Source organism: Microtus ochrogaster, chromosome 4 (assembly GCF_000317375.1).
Source record: "Microtus ochrogaster isolate Prairie Vole_2 chromosome 4, MicOch1.0, whole genome shotgun sequence".
NCBI lineage: Eukaryota > Metazoa > Chordata > Mammalia > Rodentia > Cricetidae > Microtus > Microtus ochrogaster.
The window spans coordinates 5,204,765-5,226,616 of record NC_022011.1 but is presented as its reverse complement, the minus strand read 5'-3'; the positions used below and the strand labels follow the sequence as shown (position 1 = coordinate 5,226,616).

The window sequence follows — 21,852 nt, the reverse complement described above, 5'->3', positions numbered from 1 at the left end:
CTGCCCTATCAGGCCAAGCAGTTTTCTTTGTTAATTAACCAATGAAAGCAACAGATAGACAAATGACCCTCCTCCATCAGATCTCTGTGAGTTCGAGGCCAGCCTGGTCTACAGAGCGAGTGCCAGGACAGGCTCCAAAGCTACAGAGAAACACAAAAGCGTCTGGCGTTTTTTGTCTTTATAAAGCCCAGGCATCCTGAAATGCAGCCCGGGCTGTTTTCCTCCTGCTTGAGTTTTCACAGTGCTAGGATTACACATAGGTGCCAGGTGTTTTGTTTTTTTTTTTTTTTTTTTTTTTTTTTTTTTTTTTTTTTTTTGGTTTTTCGAGACAGGGTTTCTCTGTGGCTTTGGAGCCTGTCCTGGAACTAGCTCTGTAGACCAGGCTGGTCTCGAACTCACAGAGATCCGCCTGTCTCTGCCTCCCGAGTGCTGGGATTAAAGGCGTGCGCCACCATCGCCCGGCAGGTGCCAGGTTTTTGAATTCGTTTCTGAGCAGGGCAGAACTTTGGGGGTTGGGTAATTGGTTGCACCTTGCTGAAGAGACAGCCTTTTTCTGGCTTGTTTTGAGTGCCTACTGCTCCTCCCCAACCTTTGCCTTGGGACAGACCAAGTTGGGCCTATGGAATCCTCTGGAGGGTGGTGCCCCCTGGTGTTCGGATCAAGGACTACGGGGCGGGGTGAAAGTAGGGCACAGGGGTCCGCAAGAAACAGGCAAGACCTTCACCATTCACCACACCCACGAATACCCGAACGGAAAAGTCCCTGAGCGACAGCAGCAGCCAGGATTCGACCTCCCTCCCATAACCTCTAACCGAGGCGAACCCAGCCAGCGAAGCCCGGGCTGGGAGGGGCCGGGTCGGGGGCGGCTTGGCAGGAAGCGGCGCGTACCTTCCGCTGCAGGAGGAGCAGGTGGCTGCAGTGCTGCCCGGGGCCCCAGGCTTCCTGTGTACGCTACTGCTGGCTGCTTTTTCCCGCCAGAGCTCATTGGGCCGCCCTGGCCCTATGGCTCAGACCCCAGACGACATATCCTGTGAACTGCGAGGTAAGCCCTGCCTGTCCCTTCCTGGGAGCCCACCTGGCGGCGAACAGGTGGCCTGACCCCAAACCAGACCTCTGCTCACCGCCTCAGGGAACTTGACCAGAGGTTCTGTTCTGGTGGGCCAGCGCCTAAAGACCCACTCCACTGCTTCCTAGTTGATCCATAGATGAACAGCCGGGCACCCAGCCTAGCACAGCCCTTGGGCACAGAGTGGCCCTGATGGGAGGACAAAGTGACCCAGTAGATTCTTTCCACAGGTGAGATCACCAGGTTCCTGTGGCCCAAGGAGGTGGAGCTGCTGTTGAAAACCTGGCTTCCCCAGGAGGGTGCTGAGCAGAGTCATATCCTGGTATGGTGGCCAGGATTGGAGTTCAGACGGTGGCCAGGCCCGGCACAAAGAAACTTGATTTCCCTAGAATATCGGTATTTTGTCTCCCCCAGGCACTGCTTCGATGGAGGGCTTATCTGCTGCATAGCTGCCTCCCACTGAGGGTGAGTCCCAGGCCTGACCACCACTCCTGTCCCTGGCGGCAGCGAGGAACTGCTTTGCAGAGTTGCCTTGTTTGCCTGTGCTGGCTTTTGCTTTCCAACAGCACTGGGCTGATAGGGGGGGAGTCTGGGCAGGTCTAGGACTGGACTAGACTCCACAAAACCGTGGACCGGAGAGAGAAGACGTGGGTTCAAATCCCGGCACCACCAGCTGGCTTGGGACTCTAGTCGGAAGGCCCACTGCACCCTTTTAGAGTCTTCAGGCAATGGGCGCACAAGCGGCACACAGACAAACATGCGGGCAAAATAGGAAATTTTTCAAATTTAAAAACAAAACAAAGCCGGGCGATGGTGGTGCACGCCTTTAATCCCAGCACTCGGGAGGCAGAGGCAGGCGGATCTCTGTGAGTTCGAGACCAGCCTGGTCTACAAGAGCTAGTTCCACTCCAAAGCCACAGAGAAACCCTGCCTCGAAAAAAAAAAAAAAAAAAAAAAAAAAACAAAACAAAACAAAACAAACCCTAGGGTCCAGAGATTGGCCTCAGTTAGTTGCATTTAATGCATGTGCTTTCCAGGTGGACTGCACATTCAGCTACCTGGAGGTCCAGGCCATGACGCTGCAGGAAACGCCCCCTCAGGTGAGAGAGCTACACCCGTTCCATCATTTACCCCTGCACGGGAAGCTCTGAATGACTGCCAGTTTCCAAACACACGGCTCCAGAAAGCCTGACAGTCTCACCTCCCCCAGGTCACCTTTGAGCTAGAGTCCCTGCCTGAACTGGTCCTGGAGTTTCCTGGTGTGGCTGCCCTAGAACAGCTGGCCCAGCACGTGGTTGCCGCCATTAAAAAGGTCTTCCCTCGCTCAACCCTTGGGTGAGGCCTGGAAAATCCAAGGGGCTGGAGGGCCTTAGTGAACTGCCTTCCAACCTCAAAGGCTAGAAAGATGCCCCTTGCTCTTCTTTTATCCCCTCCCTAGGAAGCTATTCCGGAAGCCCACACCCTCATCCCTGCTGGCTCGGTTGGAGAGAAGCCGGCCCTTAGAGTCCACAGCACCCAGCAGCCCGTGTGGTGAGGACCAAATGAGAGCCCCATAAAACCTTCCAGTTTGCCACTGTGCAACCCTAGACCCTTGGTTTTGGAGGCTCCACCTTTGTCACTGCCCCCATCGAGTCTGGGGCTGATCTTCCCATCTCTGACTCGTCTCTCTTTCCCTCCATCGTACCCCTGGTACCTCCTTAGGTGGCTTCTTGGAGACTTATGAAGCCCTGTGTGACTACAATGGCTTCCCTTTCCGAGAGGAGATTCAGTGGGTGAGAGTCAGGCCCTTTCTGGGAGCTCCGGAGAGGTCTCCCATGTGTGGTGGACCCCTCCACCCTTTTTGGTCTCAAGCCAGCTGTGGGTACTTTTCCACACTTTCAGGATGTGGACACTATCTACCATCGTCAAGGCTGCCGCCATTTCTGCCTTGGAGACTTTGCCCACCTTGGCAGCAGGTATGAGGCCTGCCAGGATTGGGAGGAAAGGACTCCAGGACCCATATTCCTAGACTTCAGCCTCTGGGGGGAAGGGGGAGATGCTAGCTGAGCCTAGTATCTCGAAGGCCCTGAGCTCCGCACCTCCTCTTCCTCACACCAGAGACCTGGCCTTGAGTGTAGCAGCCTTATCTCACAACCTGTGGTTCCGGCGCCTCTCCTGTGTGGACATGAAGCTGGTGAGGAGGGTACACGACAGGGAAAGCCAAGGGTGTAAGGGTCAAAGTTCAGCCCTAATGAGCTATGACCCTGTGGTCTCAGAGCCTGGAGGTCTCAGAACAGATTCTACACATGATGAGCCAGTCTTGGCATTTGGAGGAGCTGGTTCTGGAGACCTGTGGCCTAAGAGGGTGAGAGATCTGAGCGGGGCTTGGGGTTGGGAACCAGAGGTCTGTGGCATGATCCACAGTCAGTCTTACACCAGGGTCTCCATCCCCAGAGACTTTGTTCGACGACTGGCCCAGGCGCTGGCAGGCCATTCGAATTCTGGACTTCGGGAGCTCAGCCTGTCTGGGAACTTGCTGGACGACAGAGGTATGGCAGAACCAGGGAGAGCCAAGGCACACAGCTGGGAGAGGAGGGGCTTACATAGCTGCTCTCTCCACAGGTATGGCTGCACTTGGCAGACACCTAGAGCACTGTCCAGGAGCCCTGAGGAGACTCAGCCTAGCCCAGACAGGGCTGACGCCTCGAGGTGGGTGGGACTGATGCGGGTTGGGAGGGGATCAGCTGAGCGGCGTTTATCTGATTCTGAGCTGCTCCTTCCTCCCTCTCCAGGAATGAGGGCTCTAGGCAGGGCACTAGCAGCCAATGCCGCATTTGACTCTACCCTGACCCACCTGGATCTTTCTGGGAACCCTGGGGCACTGGGAGCCTCCCAGGACAGTGGGGTGAGTGGCAGTTTTTAAAGTCAGAAATTGGGATACCCGGAATCCTTAGGCGATCCCTGTCTCCCTCTTTCACGTCCTCCACAGGGCCTGTACACTTTCCTGAGCCGTCCTAATGTTCTAGTGTTTCTGAATCTGGCAGGCACTGACACCGCTCTGGGGACGGTGAGAGTGTGGTCATGGGGGTATTTGGTGGGGCTCGGGAGCGGGAGAGCAGGGCATGGTAGAGAAGACCAGGTCTAATGGAAGGTTATCACCTACCCTGTCTTCCCTCCCAGCTCTTTGCAGCCTTATCCGGTGGTTGCTGCTCCAGTCTCACCCACCTTGAAGCGTCTAGGAATATCTTCTCGCGCGCGTAAGGGGCCCCACGCAGACCCGGGAGGCAGAGGGTTCGGGAAATCAGCTCCAGGGGCCTGAATCCCACTTCTCCTTTCTTCCCGACCCCCAACGCAGAAAGTCCCGAGCAGCGCCCGCCGCGCTGCAGCGCTTCCTCAGCAGTACCAGGATGCTGCAGCACCTGGGCCTGGCCGGGTGCAAGCTGCCACCTGAAGCGCTCAGGTCTGTGTGCGTGCCACCTGTGGCCACGCCCCCATGCCTTCACTCATGACCTTGAGCAGATCTTCGCTATCCCCCTCTGTCCCACCCACAATCTTCCGTAACCACAACCTGTCTGGCTCAGGCTTTTTGTTTGCACCCTGAGCCCCACTTTCCCGGATCTTGTCACCTGTACGACACTGACATCTCCCACAGGGCCCTTCTAGATGGTCTTGCGCTCAATACGCAGATCCATGACCTGCACCTGGACCTCAGCGCTTGTGAGGTAGGCACCTGGTCCAGGTTGTGAGCCAGGAGCACCACCACACATTGGGAGTGGGAGCTTCCCCACTCAGGCATAAATATCCTGAGTGTGGCCTATCTCCACCTCCAGCTGCGCTCTGCGGGTGCCCAGGTGATACAAGACTTAGTCTGTGACGCAGGTGCCTTGAGCTCCCTGGATCTGTCAGACAATGGTGAGGCCACCAGGGAACCCATCCACACTCCCATTATTTACCCCATTCCCAGGGTGGGGACCCTGCCCTGGCGGCATCGACTTGTGCCTCGCCCTACTTACTCCCAGGCTTTGGCTCCGACATGGTGACGCTGGTACTTGCCATCGGGAGGAGCCGGTCTCTGAAACACGTGGCTCTTGGAAGAAACTTCAACGTTCGGTGCAAGTGAGCCCCAAGCCCATGCCTTTGCCTCTCAGATAGGACTCCACCACTCAGGCAGTCCCCTAACCTAACAGTGTCCCCTGGCTACAGGGAGACTCTGGACGATGTCCTGCACCGGATCGTCCAGCTCATGCAGGACGACGACTGTGTGAGTGCACAGAACCCTGGGGGCTCCTCAAGCAATTAGCCTCTTGTAAAGCTTCTCCCTTTTGCTTCTTTCTTCAAAGCCTCTTTGCTGAATCTGATTCTAACCATCCATGAATGCTTTTCTTTTAACCCCAGCCTTTGCAGTCTCTGTCAGTGGCTGAGTCCCGGCTGAAGCAGGGTGCCAGCGTCCTGCTTCGGGCCTTGAGCACCAATCCAAAACTGACAGCACTGGATATCAGTGGCAATGCCGTTGGGGATGCTGGCGCCAAGATGCTCGCCAAGGCGCTACGAGTCAACACCAGGCTACGGTAGGCATGGTCATTATGAGGGCTGGGACCAACAAGAGAAGAAAGGGAGATATATTAAAGGGGTGTGGGGGGCTAAGGGGTACAGGCTGATGAGGTAGATGAATAGATAAGGCCAGGGGTTTGGGTGGGACCCTGACCCAGCTGAAGCATGGTGGGGCCCAGGTCTGTGATCTGGGACCGAAACAACACATCTGCTCTGGGCCTGCTGGATGTGGCCCAAGCCCTGGAGGAGAACCACAGCCTGAAGTCCATGCCTCTGCCACTGAATGACATAGCGCAGGCCCAGCGCAGCCGCCCAGAACTAACAGCTCGAGCAGTCCATCAGGTGGGGGTCCCTTCCGGTTCTTCTCCCCCATTACTCCCCGTTACTCCACCCCCTGACTCTTCTCGCTCTCCCTTGACTGCAGATCCAAGCCTGTCTCTTGAGGAACAGCCGGGCAGACCCTGCTTCTGATCTCAAGCCCTGCCTTCAGCCTGTGGGTCTGATTCCAGACCACTCCGAGCAGGTCGGGTGTTCCTTCCCCGAATCTTGAGTGCCTGGGCCCCTGAGTCTGAGAGTGTGACTTTCTCGGGTCAGCTGGCCTGGGTTCCGTGGCCCCGACAATTTTCTCTCCTCAGTCGCCATTCCGAAGTAACTCCCCGTGTGATGCTTGGCTGCCTTATTTTAAGCATGTAAATAAGCTCTCTCCCTTGTAGTCGTGTCTGACTTCCCATTCAAGGGCGGCTCTTCCCTCTCCTCTCATCTCTGTGTGCATGAATTTCCCCCTAACCTGTCTTTTTGAGTTGTTCCTACTTCGGCATTCCCAAGCTGCAATTCTCATCTAAGCTCTGAAGTGCGGTTACCTTGATCCAGACGCCCTGACGGGTGGGCTTTATGCACTACATGCCATCAAGTGATTTTTTTAAAAAATATTTTTATGGCTTATTTAACTTTTTATTTTATGTGCATTGGTGTGAAGGTGTCAGATCCCCTGCAACTGGATCTTCAGACAGTTGTGAGCTGCCATGTGGGTGCTGGGAATTGAACCCAGGTCCTCTGGAAGAGCAGTCAGTGCTCTTAACCACTGAGCCATCTCTCCAGCCCTGCTTTTTTTTAATTATTGCATTTATTTATTGATTGCATATTATTGTGTGTGCGCATGCATACACCCACATGCCCATGCTTGCAGGTACTTGTGGAAGTCAAAGGATAACCGGCAAGAGCCAGTTCTCTCCTTCTGCAGAGTGGGTACCAGGGATGGACTCATGCCATCAGGCTCAGTGGCAAGCATGGTTACTCCTGGGCCATCTCACAGGCTCTCAAATGGTCTTATTATCACCCACGACCCCACTCTCTATCATAGGCTCTGATTTCTTTGGTGTCTATATAACTAACATATATATAACTATATATGTCCTTCTAAGGTCCCTCTTTTTTTTTTTTTTTTTTTTAATATTTCGAGACAGGGTTTCTCTGTAGCTTTGGAGCCTGTCCTGGAACTAGCTCTGTAGACCAGGCTGGCCTCAAATTCACAGAGATCTGCCTACCTCTGCCTCCAAAATGCTGAGATTAAAGATGTGCACCACTGCCGGGCGATGGTGGCGCACGCCTTTAATCCCAGCACTCGGGAGGCAGAGGCAGGCGAATCTCTGTGAGTTCGAGACCAGCCTGGTCTACAGAGCTAGTGCCAGGACAGGCTCCAAAGCCACAGAGAAACCCTGTCTCGAAAAACCAAAAAAAAAAAAAAAGATGTGCACCACCACTGCCTGGCTCAGATCAGCCATTTTTTGCTTCCTCAGTCTCTCTGTCTCTGTCTCTCTCTCTCTCTCTCTCACACACACACACACACACACCCCTACCTATCCTTGATGAGAATAGTTGAGAAGATTTTTAAACAGTGACCAAAGCTTCTTTATTCTTGTTCTAGGCCTGTAGCAAGTTTGTGGTCCCTAAAACAACTGGAAGGGAAAGACCCTGCGAGCCTACCTTGAGCAGATAGGGTTTCCCAGGCACCTTGCTTCGTAGTTTGTCTTTGGGGTTTCACCTGCCCTGTCAGAACCCAGGAAGGGAGGCAGACAAGATTGGGGAGACTCATGAGAGACAAGGGAGGGACTAACCTGTAATTTCCCTCAGGAAGTGAATGAGCTATGCCAGTCAGTTCAGGAACACGTGGAGCTGCTGGGCTGTGGGGCTGGGCCCCAGGGTGAGGTTGCTGTGCACCAGGCTGAGGACGCCATCCAGAACGCCAACTTCTCTCTCAGTGTGAGCACGCCCTCCCCCACTGTGAGGACCTTTCTGCACTTAACCGAGTGTCATCTTGGAACTCTTTGTGCCTTGGCCCTCAGATCCTTCCCATTCTGTATGAGGCTGGGAGTTCTCCAAGTCATCACTGGCAGCTGCAGCAGAAGCTGGAGGGCCTCTTGGGTCAGGTGGGCGAGATCTGTCGCCAGGACATCCAGGTAAGGTGCCATTCCTGCCCTAGCCTCACCTCCTCTGCAGGCTTGACCCTCGTTCATAGGCTTGTCTGTGCTATGCCCTCCGTCAGCAGTGATTTAAGCCAAGGGGCCTAGGCTCTAGCCATATTGTATTATAACCTTTGCCCAGGACTTCACTCAGACCACACTGGATACCACAAGGAGCCTTTGCCCACAGATACTGCAGAGACCTAGCTGGAAGGAGCAGCTAGAGGGAGTTCTGGTGGGCTCCAGGAGCCTTCCAGAACTGCTTCCAGAACATCTGCTGCAAGATGCCTTTACTAGGCTGAGGTAAGCACGCTCTGGGATGGGCAAAGCTGGGCAGAGCTAGCACACTGATCCTCACCCTCTTCTGCCCGCAGGGACATGCGCCTGTCAATCACAGGGACCCTAGCAGAGAGCATTGTGGCTCAGGCTCTTGAAAGTCTTCATGCAGCCCGCGATCGACTGGTGAGGGGAAGCTTTGCCTGTATTTCACAGTAACCTGTTTAACCCTGACAGGGAGCCCTGTAAGGACTTGTGGGATCATAACTACTTTAGGGTTATCTTAGCCCTGCCTCTCCTTGGGTGGTTTGGTACTGCAGATGGAGAGTCTAGCTCAACAGGCGCCAGCCACAGTGGACCCTACTGTCCCATCACTGGGTGGAGATGAACTCAACGCCCTTGAGCCTGAAGGACTGGAAGATCTTTTCTTTCCCATGGAGAAGGAAGAGGAGAGAGAGGTGAGTGTCTCAGGAATTCCATGCCTAGAACTCAGATCTTTCCTTCTTGCTTTGGGATGTGGAAGGTGAGTAGCAGTTTTGGGTGATGCCCCACTCCAACCCTAGACTGAGGTTATACCCATCCCACCAGGACAGTGGTTCTTCATGGAAATGGCTTGAGCCCAGCTATTGTTTTCACCTGGTCTCCTCCCTTCATGGTAAGTCAGGCCCTGGAGAGAAGAGAGTTTACCCAAGTGGACTGAAGCTCTGTTAAATCTGGGCACTCACTCACTTGTTCAGCCCTGTCCCAGGTTTACCCTAACCCCTCCCTGAGCCTTTCCAGAAAGTCAGTCAGCTCTTCTTAGAACCCTGTGAGACCTGAACTGAATAAGACTAGAATACCTTCTTCCCAACCTCCCCCGCCCCTTTCCCTAACCCCAGGACGCGCATGCTTGGCGGTAGCTCGGAGCCGCGCGCACTCGGGGCCGCGCTCAGCACCACGGACAGCGGCGAGTGGGGGAGGGGCGGGCGGCGTAGCCGGGCCCCTCCCCGCGCCCTGGGCGGGTCCCCCGCCGCCCGCCCTAGCGCCTCCGCCACCTCCCCGGGTTCGACGCTCTGTGCTCTTCTGGTGCTTTCGCCTCAGGTGCTGCTGAGGAAGCAGAGCGGTACCCCGAGCTGGCAGCTCCGGGGGAAGATGCGGAGCCGCAGGCTGGGCCGTCCGCACGCGGCTCTCCAAGCCCCGCCGCCCCAGGGCCACCCGTCGGCCCGCTGCCTCGCATGGACCTGCCACCCGCCGGGCAACCCCTACGCCATCCGACCCGGGCCCGGCCGCGGCCACGTCGCCAGCACCACCACCGCCCGCCGCCGGGGGGCCCCCAGGTAAAGTGCTTCCCTTCCCCCCTCGCCCGGCTTAAGGGTCATGGGTGGTCCATTCGCTGCTCACTTGCTATAGAAAACAGGGAGATGGGTTGTGGAGGCCCAAGGCCACCCGATTGTGCCCTATCATCTCCCTGGCCATCCTCAACCTCAGGCCGTGCCCCTAACGGAGCACTGGTGTGAGGGTTTCCTGTGAGGAGCGCCTAGATGGTAGGCTCCCGCCTTGGAGTGATCTGCTGCATGCGTGGACGTGTGAGAGCGTATGTCCGCCTTGCCCTCCCTATCCTGGGGTTACTGAAAAATACTGGGCAGCCAGGTCCGCGGGACACTCCTGCATCAGCTGTGCACCAGCGGGTGGATATGTGTGTGTGGGCTGGGTACTGGCAGCGGCAGTGGGCACTGGCAGGAGAGGAGGAGTCGGCCTGAGGCCCCCTGAGGGTCTGACGCAGCAACAGCGCCACTGAGCCGGGATGTTAGGCCGAGTGGGGTGGGGTGGAGGTGGAGGGTTAGGGTACTGCGGGAGGGGGGGGGTGGATTGTTAGGAGTAGAAAGGGTGGCATATTGGAATGTAGGTGTTTGCTTAGTGAAAGCCAGGTGGTTCAGGGTATAGCATCCTCTATGTAACAAGAACGGGTGTGGACTGGGCGAGTGTACTGTGGCAGCAGGGAGGAAAGAACCCCAGCACGGTACAGACAGCACCCTAGCTTTGGGATATACTCAGGCCAGGTCACTGGGAAGAAGTGGGGGAGGGGAGAGAGCCAGTTCTCAGTCCTGACTCCTAACCTCCCGATGTCTCCCAGGTGTCCCCAGCCCTGCTTCAAGAAGGGAATGGGCTCACTGCTCGTGTGGACGAGGGTGTGGAGGAATTCTTCTCCAAAAGGCTGATCCAGCAGGATCGCCTGTGAGTGAGGGTCAGTTGCTGGGGGCGGAAGAGGGTGGGACACCCTTGAGTTTCCTCACTCACTGATGGTTGTTCCTACAGCTGGGCCCCAGAGGAGGATCCAGCCCCTGAGGGTGCCACTCCTGTCCCCCGTACACTTCGAAAGAAGCTGGGTACCCTCTTTGCCTTTAAGAAACCTCGTTCAACAAGGGGTCCAAGATCTGATCTAGAGACCAGCCCTGGAGCAGCAGCTCGTGCCAGAAAAACCACACTTGGAGACCTGCTTCGACCACCAGTCCGTCCAGGCCGTGGTGAGGAGTCTGGAGGGGCAGAGGGGGGCACCAGCAGCCCTGACTCTGCTCGCAGAACTCGGCCTCGGTACACGCGAGAAAGCAAGGCCTACTCTATGATACTGCTACCCGCTGAGGAGGAGGAGGAAGCAACAGTGGGTGCCAGACCTGACAAGGTAAAGACTGAAGTCAGGAGCTGAGGGCTCTTCAGGAATAGGAAGCAGTGGACTCTCTCTCCACTTAGACATCTCTGTCCTCAGAGGCGTCCTCTGGAACGGGGAGAAACGGAACTGGCTCCGTCTTTTGAGCAGCGGGTACAAGTGATGCTGCAGAGAATCGGTGTGAGCCGGGGCAGTGGGGGTGCCGAAAGCAAGAGGAAGCAAGTGAGTTGGGGTGTGTGTGAACTGAGGAGGTAGGTGGCGTGTGGCAATCTGTGGATGACATATGTGACCAAGGGGGAAGACACATGGCACAAATGCGATCCGATTGTCACTTTCACTCTCTCCCCCTAAAAATAGTCATTGATCCTTCTTGCTTCTGATCTGGCCCAGATATGTACTTCCTAGGGTGTAGGGTGTAGTCAGAACTGAGAGGTCACATTATTTGCTGGGTGTAGTGGTAATCTCAGCATTCAGGAAGCTGGGGCAGGAAGACTCAAGGAAGACTAGCTTGAGCTATACAGTGAGACTATCTCAAAAACAACAAAACCATTCCCGGTCAGGGAACCAAAAAAAAAAAAAAAAAAAACACAACAAAACCAAAGAAATTACAGTATCTCCTTGTTATGACTAACGTGCATATTTTTGTGTGTCACCTCTGTCATCCCAGACTGTAAGGTAAGGGACTAGGTTTGCCACGTTCTGGCCATCCAATGGTATGCATTCTGTAGCTAGGTTTTAAGAATGTAAATGAACAGAGATAAGGCCAGAGTCAGGGCAACAAAGCCACTGGTTTGTTTCCTACAGAGCAAAGATGGTGAGATCAAGAAGGCAGGCTCAGATGGTAAGTAGGGCCCTGGAATAAAGAAATATATTTAGGGGGAGGAGACAGGCTGTTTTCCCCCCTTCATATTAAGGTCTGGCACCTAAGCCTTTAGTCCTACCTTGCAGGTGACATTATGGACAGTTCCACAGAGACCCCTCCCATCTCGATCAAGTCCCGAACCCACTCTGTGTCGGCTGGTGAGCAAGGGCCACTGTGTGTTGAGGGAGGCACCTAGCTGTGAGGCAAGGGATCAGAACCATCTCCAGGACCAGGCTCAGGGGTTAGCTGACGCATGTTTCTTCACCCAGATCCCTCGTGTAGACCTGGGCCAGGAGGCCAGGGCCCTGAGTCTGCCACCTGGAAGACACTGGGGCAGCAGCTGAATGCGGAGCTCAGAGGCCGTGGTTGGGGCCAGCAGGATGGTCCAGGGCCTCCCTCCCCATGTCCCAGTCCAAGTCCCCGAAGAACCAGCCCCTCCCCAGACATCCTGAGTCTCCCTGAGGACCCCTGCTTGGGCCCTCGGAATGAAGGTAGGTGGGCGCCCCCCCCAGACTGGGACTGGTGGAGTGTCTGCTGGGAACCTGACTCATGTGGGAGCCCTAAAAGTGGGAGGCCAGCACTGGGTGTGGGCAGCCTTCAGGATCATACCCTGATATCTTGGCCTCCTCTAGATGGCCAGCTGAGGCCGAGGCCTCTCTCAGCAGGGCGGCGAGCAGTGTCTGTGCATGAGGACCAGCTCCAGACCCCTGCGGGTGAGGGGGACACCTCTGTCTGTGCTTGAGTGCAGGAGATGGGGGAGGGGGGGCTCCTGAACTTCTGTCTTGGTTCTGGTCCTTGGACAGGACCACTGGTACCGGGAGTGCTGGAGCAATAAGGAAGCCCAGAGGCTCAGTGTAGTCCAAGAGCGCAAACCCTTCCTATCTCCTGGACACTGGCCTCTTTGAGGGTGGGAGGACACTGGCTGGAGAATCTATGGGAGCAGCTATGCATGTTTGTGCGTGCACTGAAGATGGAGTAGCATTGGGGACAGCCAGTGAGTTTCTCTGTATCCTTTTTAGAACGGCCCCTTCGGCTGCAGCGCTCCCCTGTCCTCAAGCGCAGGCCAAAGCTCGAGGCACCCCCATCCCCAAGCTTAGGTAAGAGTGGGCAAGAGCCACTGGGAAGATGGAATATTGTTCAACACAAACCTAAAACTTTCTCTCTCCATCTCCCCTCACAGGCTCTGGCCTCGGAACTAAGCCTCTTTCTCCATACCCAACAGAACCTTCCAGCCCTGAGCGGAGCCCTCCCTCCCCAGCCACAGACCAAAGAGGCGGCGGCCCCAATCCCTAATCCTGTCCTTTCCTGCCGCATGAAATTATTTTATTAAAAAACTTGAATGAAACAGGGTATGGAATACTGTTTGTCCGTAGACCTGTGTGTATGCATCCTCTGCTGCGTCCAGGAGACTCCTCAAACCTGTGTTAACTCGGGCTCTGACTCCGACTCCATCACCAAGTTCAAGGCCCAAGCTATAAGCTGAGGAGGGAGTCTAGAAAGAAACCATGGCCTTAGGTCAGAGTTATCTAAGACTGGTGACCAGCACAGTGGGGCAGTCCCAAGCACTCACCTGGCAGCCTGGACTTGCGCACGGAGGGAGGCAGAGGGGGTCTCATATTTATACTGAAAAGCAGAAGCATCAGGATGCCTCTTTGGGGGTTCCTGAAAGGGATGTAGACAGAGTCCAGTAAGGACTCCTAGTGCAATCCCAGCCTACTTTTAGCCCTCTCCAGCTGCGGTGCTCACCCAGACAGAGCAGGGTTCGTGGGCTTCCTTCGCTCTGGTTCTTGGGAAAAGCTGCCGTTTCTTGCTAGGCCACTGGAGCTCCCTGATCACCGGGCTATGGGTCTGGGCTGAACTGGAGGCATGGTTAGGGGGTGAGAGACTGGGGCTACAGGTCAGGAGTGGGGGGCTGGGTGTAGAACTGTGGGGTGTGGAACTGGGAGCCTGAGGTCTTGGAGAGGATGAGCAAACGGCGGGTGGAGGCCGGGAGCTGTCGTCCTGCCCAGGGGCTGATGCAGCCACGGCTGACAGAAGGCTGACACTGGTACCGCTTTCCTCCAGTGGCGTGTGCTTGAGCGAAGCAGGGGATGCTGGGGGACGAGACGTGTATGAGCACAGACCTTTCTGCTCAGGACAGCTGAGTACACTTCACAGCATCCTACACCATCTAGTATCTGACTGACTATGTGCTTATGGCCTGAACCTATGGAACTGGCTGAAGAAATAAAATGGGTCCCTGGAATTCTGGGGAGAATCATCAGTGCTATGGTAGGCCCTAGGCTCCAAAGACGAACCCCCAACTTTGGCCTTCCCAGTTATCCTTACCCTGTGCCTTCTGACTTGAGCCAAGAGAACTCAGAATCTGCTCGTCCTTCTCAGAGATGTGCAGCAATGAGCTAGAGACGGTGAACACGGCTTCTTCCTGTGGTGAACCCTCAGTATGGCAGCTGTCTAGCCCTCACCCCGAAACCTCCCAAGTAAAGCTCCACACTAACCGTGGGCTGGAAGCAGGCAGTCCAGCGGGTAAGGGGGGTGGTTGGGCAGGGGCCTGCTAGTGTCAGGCAGCTCTCAGCTAGACGCACGAGTGCCCCCCGGTGATCCTGGTCTTCCTTTACCTCATCCAGAAGCTGAGACAAGTTTAGGCCTGGGGCCAGAGATTTGACCAAAGGGTTGGAGTTGAAACAAGAAGGATGGGTAAGGTATTACTTACTGAGGAGAACAATATGGCAGCAGAAAGACCTCTGCTTCTGGGGGAGAGGGAGGGTTACCGGGAAACCCTACCGGTACCTGCACTGGAAGACGCAGACTCTGAAAGGTGGTCGCTAGAGAGACAACGGGAACACTTCTCAGGAACAACCCTGATGCCAGTCTACCCGGCTCTGCCACCCTGGACCATACCACACCCAGCCTGGCAGCCCAATCCCAGACTCACTCAAGACATTCACTGAGCTTTCTCTGCACCTCCGAATCCTGGTTGCTGGGAGAAAAGAGGGTGGTAGGTAGTCAGCATGACTTACAGCCAAGTCTCTTCACCCAAAGACCTATCCCAGGGAGAGTGAAGAGGCAGAGCGTGGAAACTTCACATACCGCTTTGTTTTGGGGGGAGGAATATGGGGAGACTTGGATTGAATCCCTCAGGTATGCTAAGCCTGTGCTCTGCCACTGAGATACATGCCCTTCTTTTGAGGGCTCACTTACCAACTAGTCACCTGTAGCCGGGGCTGCTCCGCGGGCAGCAGCTTAAAACGGTCCACCTGGAGGTAGAACTCGGCAGGCTGGAGGAGTTGGGATGTAGTGTCTCAGGAGATGTCACAAGAAGCCAGGCACAGTAACCAACCCGCCCAAGTGAGCATTACCACCCTCACCGTATGGTCCTGAGGAACCTCAATGCGGACTCCGCAGGCCAGCAACAGCAGGATCCGGCCCTCTGTCCCACAGAATCCGAACTCCTTCTCCACCCTGCGACAAGCACAGCCCTCACTGCCCAGGCACCCAGGCATCAATCCCACACGCCTGGGATATGAGCTTCCCACCTCTCCAGCACCCGCCCGTCTCGGGTTCAACCTTGCACTCCCACCTTCCATAGACAAGTAGCACCTGTGTCTTACCAGCCGGAGGAGTCGATGGCATTGCGCGTCACCAGGCATCGGACACTGTGGGTTCCGTCTGACACGAGCAACACGGCCCCGGAGTCAGGTATGTCAGGGGCAGAAGATGGGCCCGGAGTCTCCGAGTCCTGGAGCACCTAAAACAGTAGTGGCTAGTGTCAACTCACTTCATCAGCCCCCGCTCAGCTCACTCTGGGATCTGAGTGGCCTGCTCACCTTGAGTAGCTGCCCGAATCGTGGACTTGACAGTGTTTCTGAGCCCAGGATCAGGTCTCGAATCCAGGGACGCAGGACCAGACACTCCCAGCCGGACATTAGCCCGGCGGCACCCTAGAAAAGCCCCAGGAGCAGTGAATCCCGCGAGCGCCGCTCCGGCTTCGGCGGCAGAGGAAGCACGTGACCGCTAGGCGGAGCTTGTTGGAGCCCCGCCTACTCGCGCTCCTGCGCCTGCGTAAGTACTTCCTGGTCTGTAATGTCTTTGGTTGACATGCCTGTGATAGGCTGCTCTCTGCTTGTTTTTACCAAGGCAGCTCTCTGAGCCTATGGCCTGTTCCTCAGTACTACCTCGTACCGGAAAGGAAAGAGCAAGAGCTGGTCTGGAAAGAAGCGATCCAGGTTATGGGTTGCAGCCGAGAATGGGGCTCGAGCCACTTCGGTGCTGTGTGACCCCAAGAGGTTTTCCCCAAAATGTTGACTTAGTCTCCTCTGCAAAACGCGCGGTCCTGTAAGGTCAGTGGAAATGCCAGTACAAACAAGCTATTTACCTCACTCTGCCCTCGGATTGGTCGAGTCCTCCTAGGGACGCTCGAACCACAGCGTAATGACGTAAGAGCAGAGGAAGCCCTCGCTACCTCCGTCTCCGTTTCCTAGGAAACAGACTCCGCTTTTCTCTGTGTCGCGGCTCCCTTGACGTCATGGTTAGGGTGGGAGGGCGGGGCGAGTGCTACCGCCAGGGGCGGGGCGGCGCGGGCCAGCGGGCCGGGCTGTGCACCTGCGCCTCGACGGGCAGCCTTGGGGCACTGTCCCCGGCCCGCCTGGTCCCGCAATGGCCAGACCGCAGAGGACTCCGGTGCGCAGTCCCGATAGCATCGTGGAGGTGAAGAGCAAAGTAAGGGCTCCTCCGGCCTCGGCTCTGGCCACTGCGCTAGATGCTCCCATTCCCTTTCTCTCCCTCACTAGCTCCTTGGTCTCCATCACCTCTTTCTGTCCTCCATCCTCCGCGTCCTGTTCTGCTTTTCTGTCTGCCTCCCCTCATCGCATCCTCCTTCCCACTATGGATCTCCAGAGTCTCTCTGTGGCCTGGGTATGTAGAAAAGGACCTTGGACAGTGTCCCTCGTACTGGAACTGAGGGTTAAGCTTAAAGGCTGCAGCTGTTGTAGCAGCCCTTTCTCTCACTTGATAGCTTCAGACCTGTGGTGAGAAAGGGGCTTGGGCTCTGTCCTGACACTCCTCTCCTCTTCCCCTCCCGCCTCCAGTTTGACGCCGAGTTCCGACGTTTTGCGCTGCCCCGCGCTTCCGTGAAAGGCTTCCAGGAGTTCTCGCGGTTGCTGTGTGTGGTACACCAGATCTCTGGCTTGGATGTGCTGCTTGGCTACACCGATGCTCACGGCGACCTGCTGCCCCTCACCAACGATGACAGTTTGCACCGGGCCCTTGCCAGCGGACCCCCGCCGCTGCGCCTATTGGTGCAGAAGCGGGGTGAGGATGGGGTACAGTGGGCAGTTTCCTCGGGGTAAGGTGACAGGGCAGGTCTACAAAGGTTAATCCATACCCAGGGTTCCCAGGCTTCACTTTCTGCAATCTCTGCCCTTGGTCTGACCTCCAAGTGGTAGGAAACAGTTGGCAAAGTCCCTGTCAGGGGCCAAAATGGGAGAGCAGTCTCTAATCCCAGTTCCCCCTTCTCTTGCAGCAGAAGGCGACTCCAGTGGCCTGGCTTTTGCCTCCAACTCTCTGCAGAGGCGCAAGAAAGGGCTCCTGCTTCGACCAGCTGCACCTCTGCGCACCCGACCACCCTTGCTAATCAGCCTACCCCAGGATTTCCGCCAGGTGTCTTCAGTCATAGATGTGGACCTACTACCCGAGACCCATCGTCGTGTGAGGCTCCACAAACACGGCTCAGACCGCCCCCTGGGCTTCTACATTCGAGATGGCATGAGTGTTCGTGTGGCTCCCCAGGGCCTGGAGAGGGTTCCAGGAATCTTCATCTCCCGCCTGGTACGTGGGGGCCTGGCTGAGAGTACAGGGCTGCTGGCAGTCAGTGATGAGATCCTCGAGGTCAATGGCATTGAGGTGGCTGGGAAGACCTTGGACCAAGTGACGGACATGATGGTTGCCAACAGCCATAACCTCATTGTCACTGTCAAGCCTGCCAACCAGCGTAATAATGTTGTACGAGGGGCATCTGGGCGTCTACCAGGGCCTTCCTCTGTAGGGCCTGGGCCTACTGACCCTGAGAGTGATGAGGACAACAGTGACCTGGTCATTGAGAATCGCCACCCTCCCTGTTCTAATGGGCTGTCTCAGGGGCCCCTGCGCTGGGGCCTACTTCCTGGTGCTGGCAGCTCTCTGCCCTCCTTGGATAGCCAAGAGCAAGCCAACTCTGACTGGGGGAACGGCATGCGAGGTGATGTTAGTGGATTCAGCCTTTGACAGGCAAAGACGCAGCCCTTGTCAGCTCAGGCTGCTGGAGTGTGGCATGGACTTCCCAGCTGGGGAGGGAAGATTAGCTTGCTCACAGAGCTCTCTCAGCCCAGGGAATATTAAAGGTTGTCTACAAATGCAGACATGGTCCTTCTGTGTCCCAGCCCAAACCCCTTCCCTGAGCCTGTAAGTCAGCCTTCTTCCCTGGACATGAGGCAGGAGGGATAAGGGCGCAGCAGAGACCTTCCTAGAACCATGCAGCAGGAGGCCCACTAACATTGTTAAGAAAGATGCTATGGAAACAGCCGCTGTGTACAAAAGGTTTAATTTTGATAAGGAGTTGGAAGGCTGGGGGACTAGGAGGTGCTTTAGAGAAACTGCCCACCCCGGTGCTCCTGTCTTTGGAACTATGACATGGCTTGCCCTTCATAGCCATGGGTGACCCTCTGCATGGATCTTCCTGTCACTCTACCCACAGAGGTAGAGCTTAGCTATCCATCTTCACAAAGACTTTGGGTCGGGAAAAGATCTTGATAGCCTCATCTATTTGCACCAGCTTCCGGTCCAGTTCAGCACGGTGGCCTTGGGCTCTCAGAGAGTCTGCCCCAGCAGGTAGCAGGACGAGCTCACGCAGCAGCTGGCTCTGGCCTACAGGGGGGCATGGGAACAGTGAGTGCTGGGTAGGTGTGCACGGTGTCCCACGGGCTCCCTTTCAGCCACCCCTGCCCAAGTACTCACTCTGGAGCAGACTGTTCAGGGTCTCTAGTCGCTGGTTCTCAGGCATGAGTGTGTGGCCTGGGGGCACGGCAGGGTCTGGCTGGCTACGCTGACGAGCTTCTTCTTCCCTCCGCCACAGATCCCTGCGTTCCAACAGGCTGTGAATGCACAGGCCCCCCAGGGTTGAGGACACCAAGGCAGACTGGCTCCCACCCCCCACAAAGGTCCCTAACCATACTTGTCGGCCCATGGAACCTACTAATGGGGCACATGGCCTTTCTGTGTGGCGTTGTAGTGTTCCTGGGCTTGCCGCTGCTGCTCCAGAACCTGTGCCAGGACCTGCAGGGAGCGGGAATGGCGCCGCGGGGCTCTCTTGGCAGCTCGGGCGTTGTGACTGATGAAATCAACACCCAGGCCTGGCCCCTGCAGGGACATGGCAGGCATGGTGGGGATCCTGTGCACTCTGTCATACCTCTGTACCCCAGCCCCAGGACGGCTGGCTAAGGGCCTCTCTAGTTCACACAGATTGTCTCACCTTAGCTTTGGCACCTGGCAGGGCAGGCTGAGGACTGGAGACGCGGGATGGTGGGAGCCCAGGTCCACAGCGGGAGTGGGCCCGAAGGAAGTGGGCAGGCTCTGTCACAGAGGCAGGGCCAGGCTCCTGGAAGGTAGGACAGCAGAGAAATCAGGGAGGCTGCAGACAGGGTCCTAAGCCATAAACTATCCCCTCCTTCAAGTTCCTCTCTCTTCTCGATGGGTCTCCTCCTTGAAGGAATACTTCTCAACATTTAAATACACTTTTCTCTTAAAGCTTTGAGAAAACAAACTACCCGCTGTCCACATCCATCTTCATTTAGCTACCTTCCTTGTCTCCATTTTTATTCATTCATTCATTCATTCATTCATTCATTCATTTATTCATTCATTTTGGCTTTTCAGGACAGGGTTTCTGTGTAGCCCTGGCTGTCCTGGAACTCACTCTGTAGAGCAGGGTGTCCTTGAATTCATACAGATCTGCCTGTCTCTGCCTCCTGAGTGCTGGGATAAAAGGCGTGTGCCTCCACCGCCCGGCTCCCTTACTCCTTAACCAAGCTTTCTGGCTCTAGCACCCCAAAGTTACTGAGGGTTGCCTCCACGCCCTAGAAACCAAGGATATGTCCTTCAAGCCACTGACCTCAGTTTAATTGTCAATAACACTCTGGTCTCACTGATGAGATTGAGAGCTATGTATCCATCTGCTTCCTGGACACAGTCCTACCCCCTGGCAGTCCCACAGATGCTTCAGCCTGAATACACTCTCATGTGACCTTGTCTTTTCTCTCAGTCCTCTGTCTCTTTCAGGGTCCCTGCATAGAGACATGGTAACTACCACCAAAACCTAAACATAACCCTCCGCTCTTACCTCAGAAATACACGCTTCAAGGAATGGTGGTACATGCCTATAGTCCCAGGACTCAGTAGGATTGACAGTTTCAGGCCAGTCTAGGTTATGGAGAGAATTCAAGGACAGCCTGAGGCTAAACAGCTAGATTGGGTTTCAGAAAGAAATGAGCTGGAAGTGGTGGTCCAAACAAATTATCCCAACACCTAGGAGGCTAAGGCAGGAGGACTGTTAAAAGTTCAAGGCCAGCCTGGGCTACGTAATGAGTATGAGGCTAGACTGGGCTACACAGTGAGACTGTGTCTCAAAAGAAAGTAGTGGGGAGAATGCTAGAGAGATGGCCCAGCGTTTAAGAGCACTGGATGCTCTTCCTTCCAGGGGACCTGGGTTCCATTCCCAGTATCACATGGCAGCTCACAGCAGTCAGGAACTCCAGTTCCAGGAGACCTGATGCCTTCTTTTGGCCTCTATGATACATAGACTTGCAGGCAAAACACCCATACACGTTTTTATCTGAAACAATTAATTAAAAGAAAAAGAAAGTGGTGTGGTAGGAAGCACCTTTAATTCCAGTACTTGGGAGGTGGAGAAAGGAGAGTCAGGAGTTCAAAGGTTAGCTTCAGCTCATGTACACAGAATTTGAGGTCAGCCTGGGTTATAACTTAGTGAGTGGTACAGTGTATGCCTAGGGTGCATGAGTCCCTGGATTTGGGCTTCAACATCACAAATAAATGTTGACAAGCAGCTTAGGTAAATTCTTTCAGATATGCATCCAGCTGGCTTTCAGCCCTAACCTTCTATAAATACAGTGATACCCACTCTCCCCATTGCCCTAATCCCAGGACTTATTTCTGTGAGGTTTCATCTCTTTCCCTAGCCTAATTCTTACTTTCCCTGATGCCCATCAGCTCCCCAGAGAAGGTCCACCCCAGATGTCTTAGCCTTTATGATCCCCACCCCATACACACACTCTGTAAGTTAGATCAGGGTATAATTGTCTGTTGATGAAGACCGACAATATGGCTGGTTCCCAGGGACAGATACCTTCATCCTGGCCTTGACTCGAGACTCCACGTTGTCATACTTGGGTGAGCGCCACAGTGCCTTCAGGGGCTTAGGCTGGCCCTGCTCCCGGCTGCGTTCTTGATCTTGGAAGCGTCTCTGAATCTCTCTGATCCGCCTCAGGTTTTCCTTCTCATGGTCTTTTGAATCCTTTCCTAGGGAAGAACTGTTGCTAGGGACAGCCCTACAAATGGCCGTTCAACTCAGAGTGGAGCACATGAAGGCTCACGCCACACGCTTGGCAGGAATTTCTCCTGGATGATCTGGTGAAGAGATGCCTAGTATACGAGAGGCCCCGGATGGACCTTCTCTGAGGAGCTGATCGGCATCTCCAACATCACACACACAGCACTACTGTCACCTTATTCTCTTCTTACCCAGTGTTCCTCCTGGTTTTCCTCTACATTTTGATACTGAAACTTACCACTAATCACCTTGTCTTGTCTTATTTATTGCCTCCAACTGCGAGGCCCATACTTTTAAGTCTGTTTTCTTAACACCTTAGAAACAAGAAGTAGAGCCAGGCGGTGGTGGCGCACGCCTTTAATCCCAGCACTCGGGAGGCAGAGGCAGGCGGATCTCTGTGAGTTCCAGACCAGCCTG

At 55.3% G+C, this 21,852-nt stretch overlaps 4 protein-coding genes across 8 annotated transcripts in view; 2 read left to right on the top strand and 2 right to left on the bottom strand.

The window, feature by feature from the left end:
- The first annotated feature begins 994 nt into the window (after positions 1–994).
- Carmil2 (capping protein regulator and myosin 1 linker 2) lies at positions 995–13,181 on the top strand. The gene is made up of 39 exons (XM_026778484.1): positions 995–1,042; positions 1,297–1,388; positions 1,481–1,531; positions 2,104–2,166; positions 2,277–2,401; positions 2,505–2,596; positions 2,768–2,838; positions 2,948–3,021; positions 3,164–3,239; positions 3,322–3,410; positions 3,500–3,594; positions 3,668–3,754; positions 3,838–3,950; positions 4,035–4,112; positions 4,226–4,302; positions 4,401–4,505; positions 4,698–4,767; positions 4,876–4,957; positions 5,065–5,161; positions 5,249–5,306; positions 5,441–5,613; positions 5,776–5,938; positions 6,021–6,119; positions 7,727–7,855; positions 7,939–8,052; positions 8,198–8,358; positions 8,430–8,517; positions 8,652–8,795; positions 8,920–8,986; positions 9,412–9,647; positions 10,445–10,545; positions 10,627–10,990; positions 11,075–11,197; positions 11,780–11,816; positions 11,924–11,995; positions 12,107–12,328; positions 12,470–12,550; positions 12,857–12,934; positions 13,018–13,181. Exons 1-39 carry the CDS (start codon positions 1,003–1,005, stop codon positions 13,128–13,130), a joined length of 4,200 nt encoding a protein of 1,399 aa, XP_026634285.1. The 5' UTR covers positions 995–1,002; the 3' UTR covers positions 13,131–13,181.
- Positions 13,125–16,177, bottom strand: Acd (ACD, shelterin complex subunit and telomerase recruitment factor). The gene is made up of 11 exons (XM_005345460.3): positions 15,665–16,177; positions 15,449–15,585; positions 15,206–15,299; positions 15,039–15,115; positions 14,773–14,817; positions 14,628–14,662; positions 14,336–14,484; positions 14,166–14,262; positions 13,584–13,930; positions 13,408–13,499; positions 13,125–13,329 (listed from the first exon to the last, which is right to left on the bottom strand). The coding sequence occupies exons 1-11, from the start codon at positions 15,761–15,763 to the stop codon at positions 13,251–13,253; spliced, it is 1,251 nt and encodes a 416-aa protein (XP_005345517.1). The 5' UTR covers positions 15,764–16,177; the 3' UTR covers positions 13,125–13,250.
- A 249-nt stretch (positions 16,178–16,426) lies between these two features.
- Pard6a (par-6 family cell polarity regulator alpha) lies at positions 16,427–18,227 on the top strand. Of its 4 annotated transcripts, none has more exons than XM_005345458.2 (3): positions 16,427–16,556; positions 16,925–17,147; positions 17,362–18,227. In XM_005345458.2, exons 1-3 carry the CDS (start codon positions 16,494–16,496, stop codon positions 18,096–18,098), a joined length of 1,023 nt encoding a protein of 340 aa, XP_005345515.1. In that variant the 5' UTR covers positions 16,427–16,493; the 3' UTR covers positions 18,099–18,227. The 4 variants fall into 4 exon arrangements, with proteins under 4 accessions (XP_005345515.1, XP_005345514.1, XP_026634293.1 ...); XM_005345457.2 differs by having other exon boundaries at positions 17,359–18,227; XM_026778492.1 differs by lacking the exon at positions 16,427–16,556 and having other exon boundaries at positions 17,061–17,181.
- Positions 18,228–18,397: 170 nt separating this feature from the next.
- The window catches only part of Enkd1 (enkurin domain containing 1), a 4,853-nt gene continuing 1,398 nt past the window's right edge, over positions 18,398–21,852 (bottom strand). For both annotated transcript variants that reach the window (XM_005345456.3, XM_026778489.1), the window contains exons 4-8: positions 21,232–21,404; positions 19,342–19,467; positions 19,066–19,229; positions 18,828–18,964; positions 18,398–18,737 (exon numbers count right to left, since the gene is read on the bottom strand). In XM_005345456.3, coding sequence (XP_005345513.1) covers positions 18,577–18,737; positions 18,828–18,964; positions 19,066–19,229; positions 19,342–19,467; positions 21,232–21,404 — 761 coding nt within the window. In that variant the 3' untranslated portion in view covers positions 18,398–18,576. The remainder of the gene's footprint in view (positions 18,738–18,827; positions 18,965–19,065; positions 19,230–19,341; positions 19,468–21,231; positions 21,405–21,852) is intronic.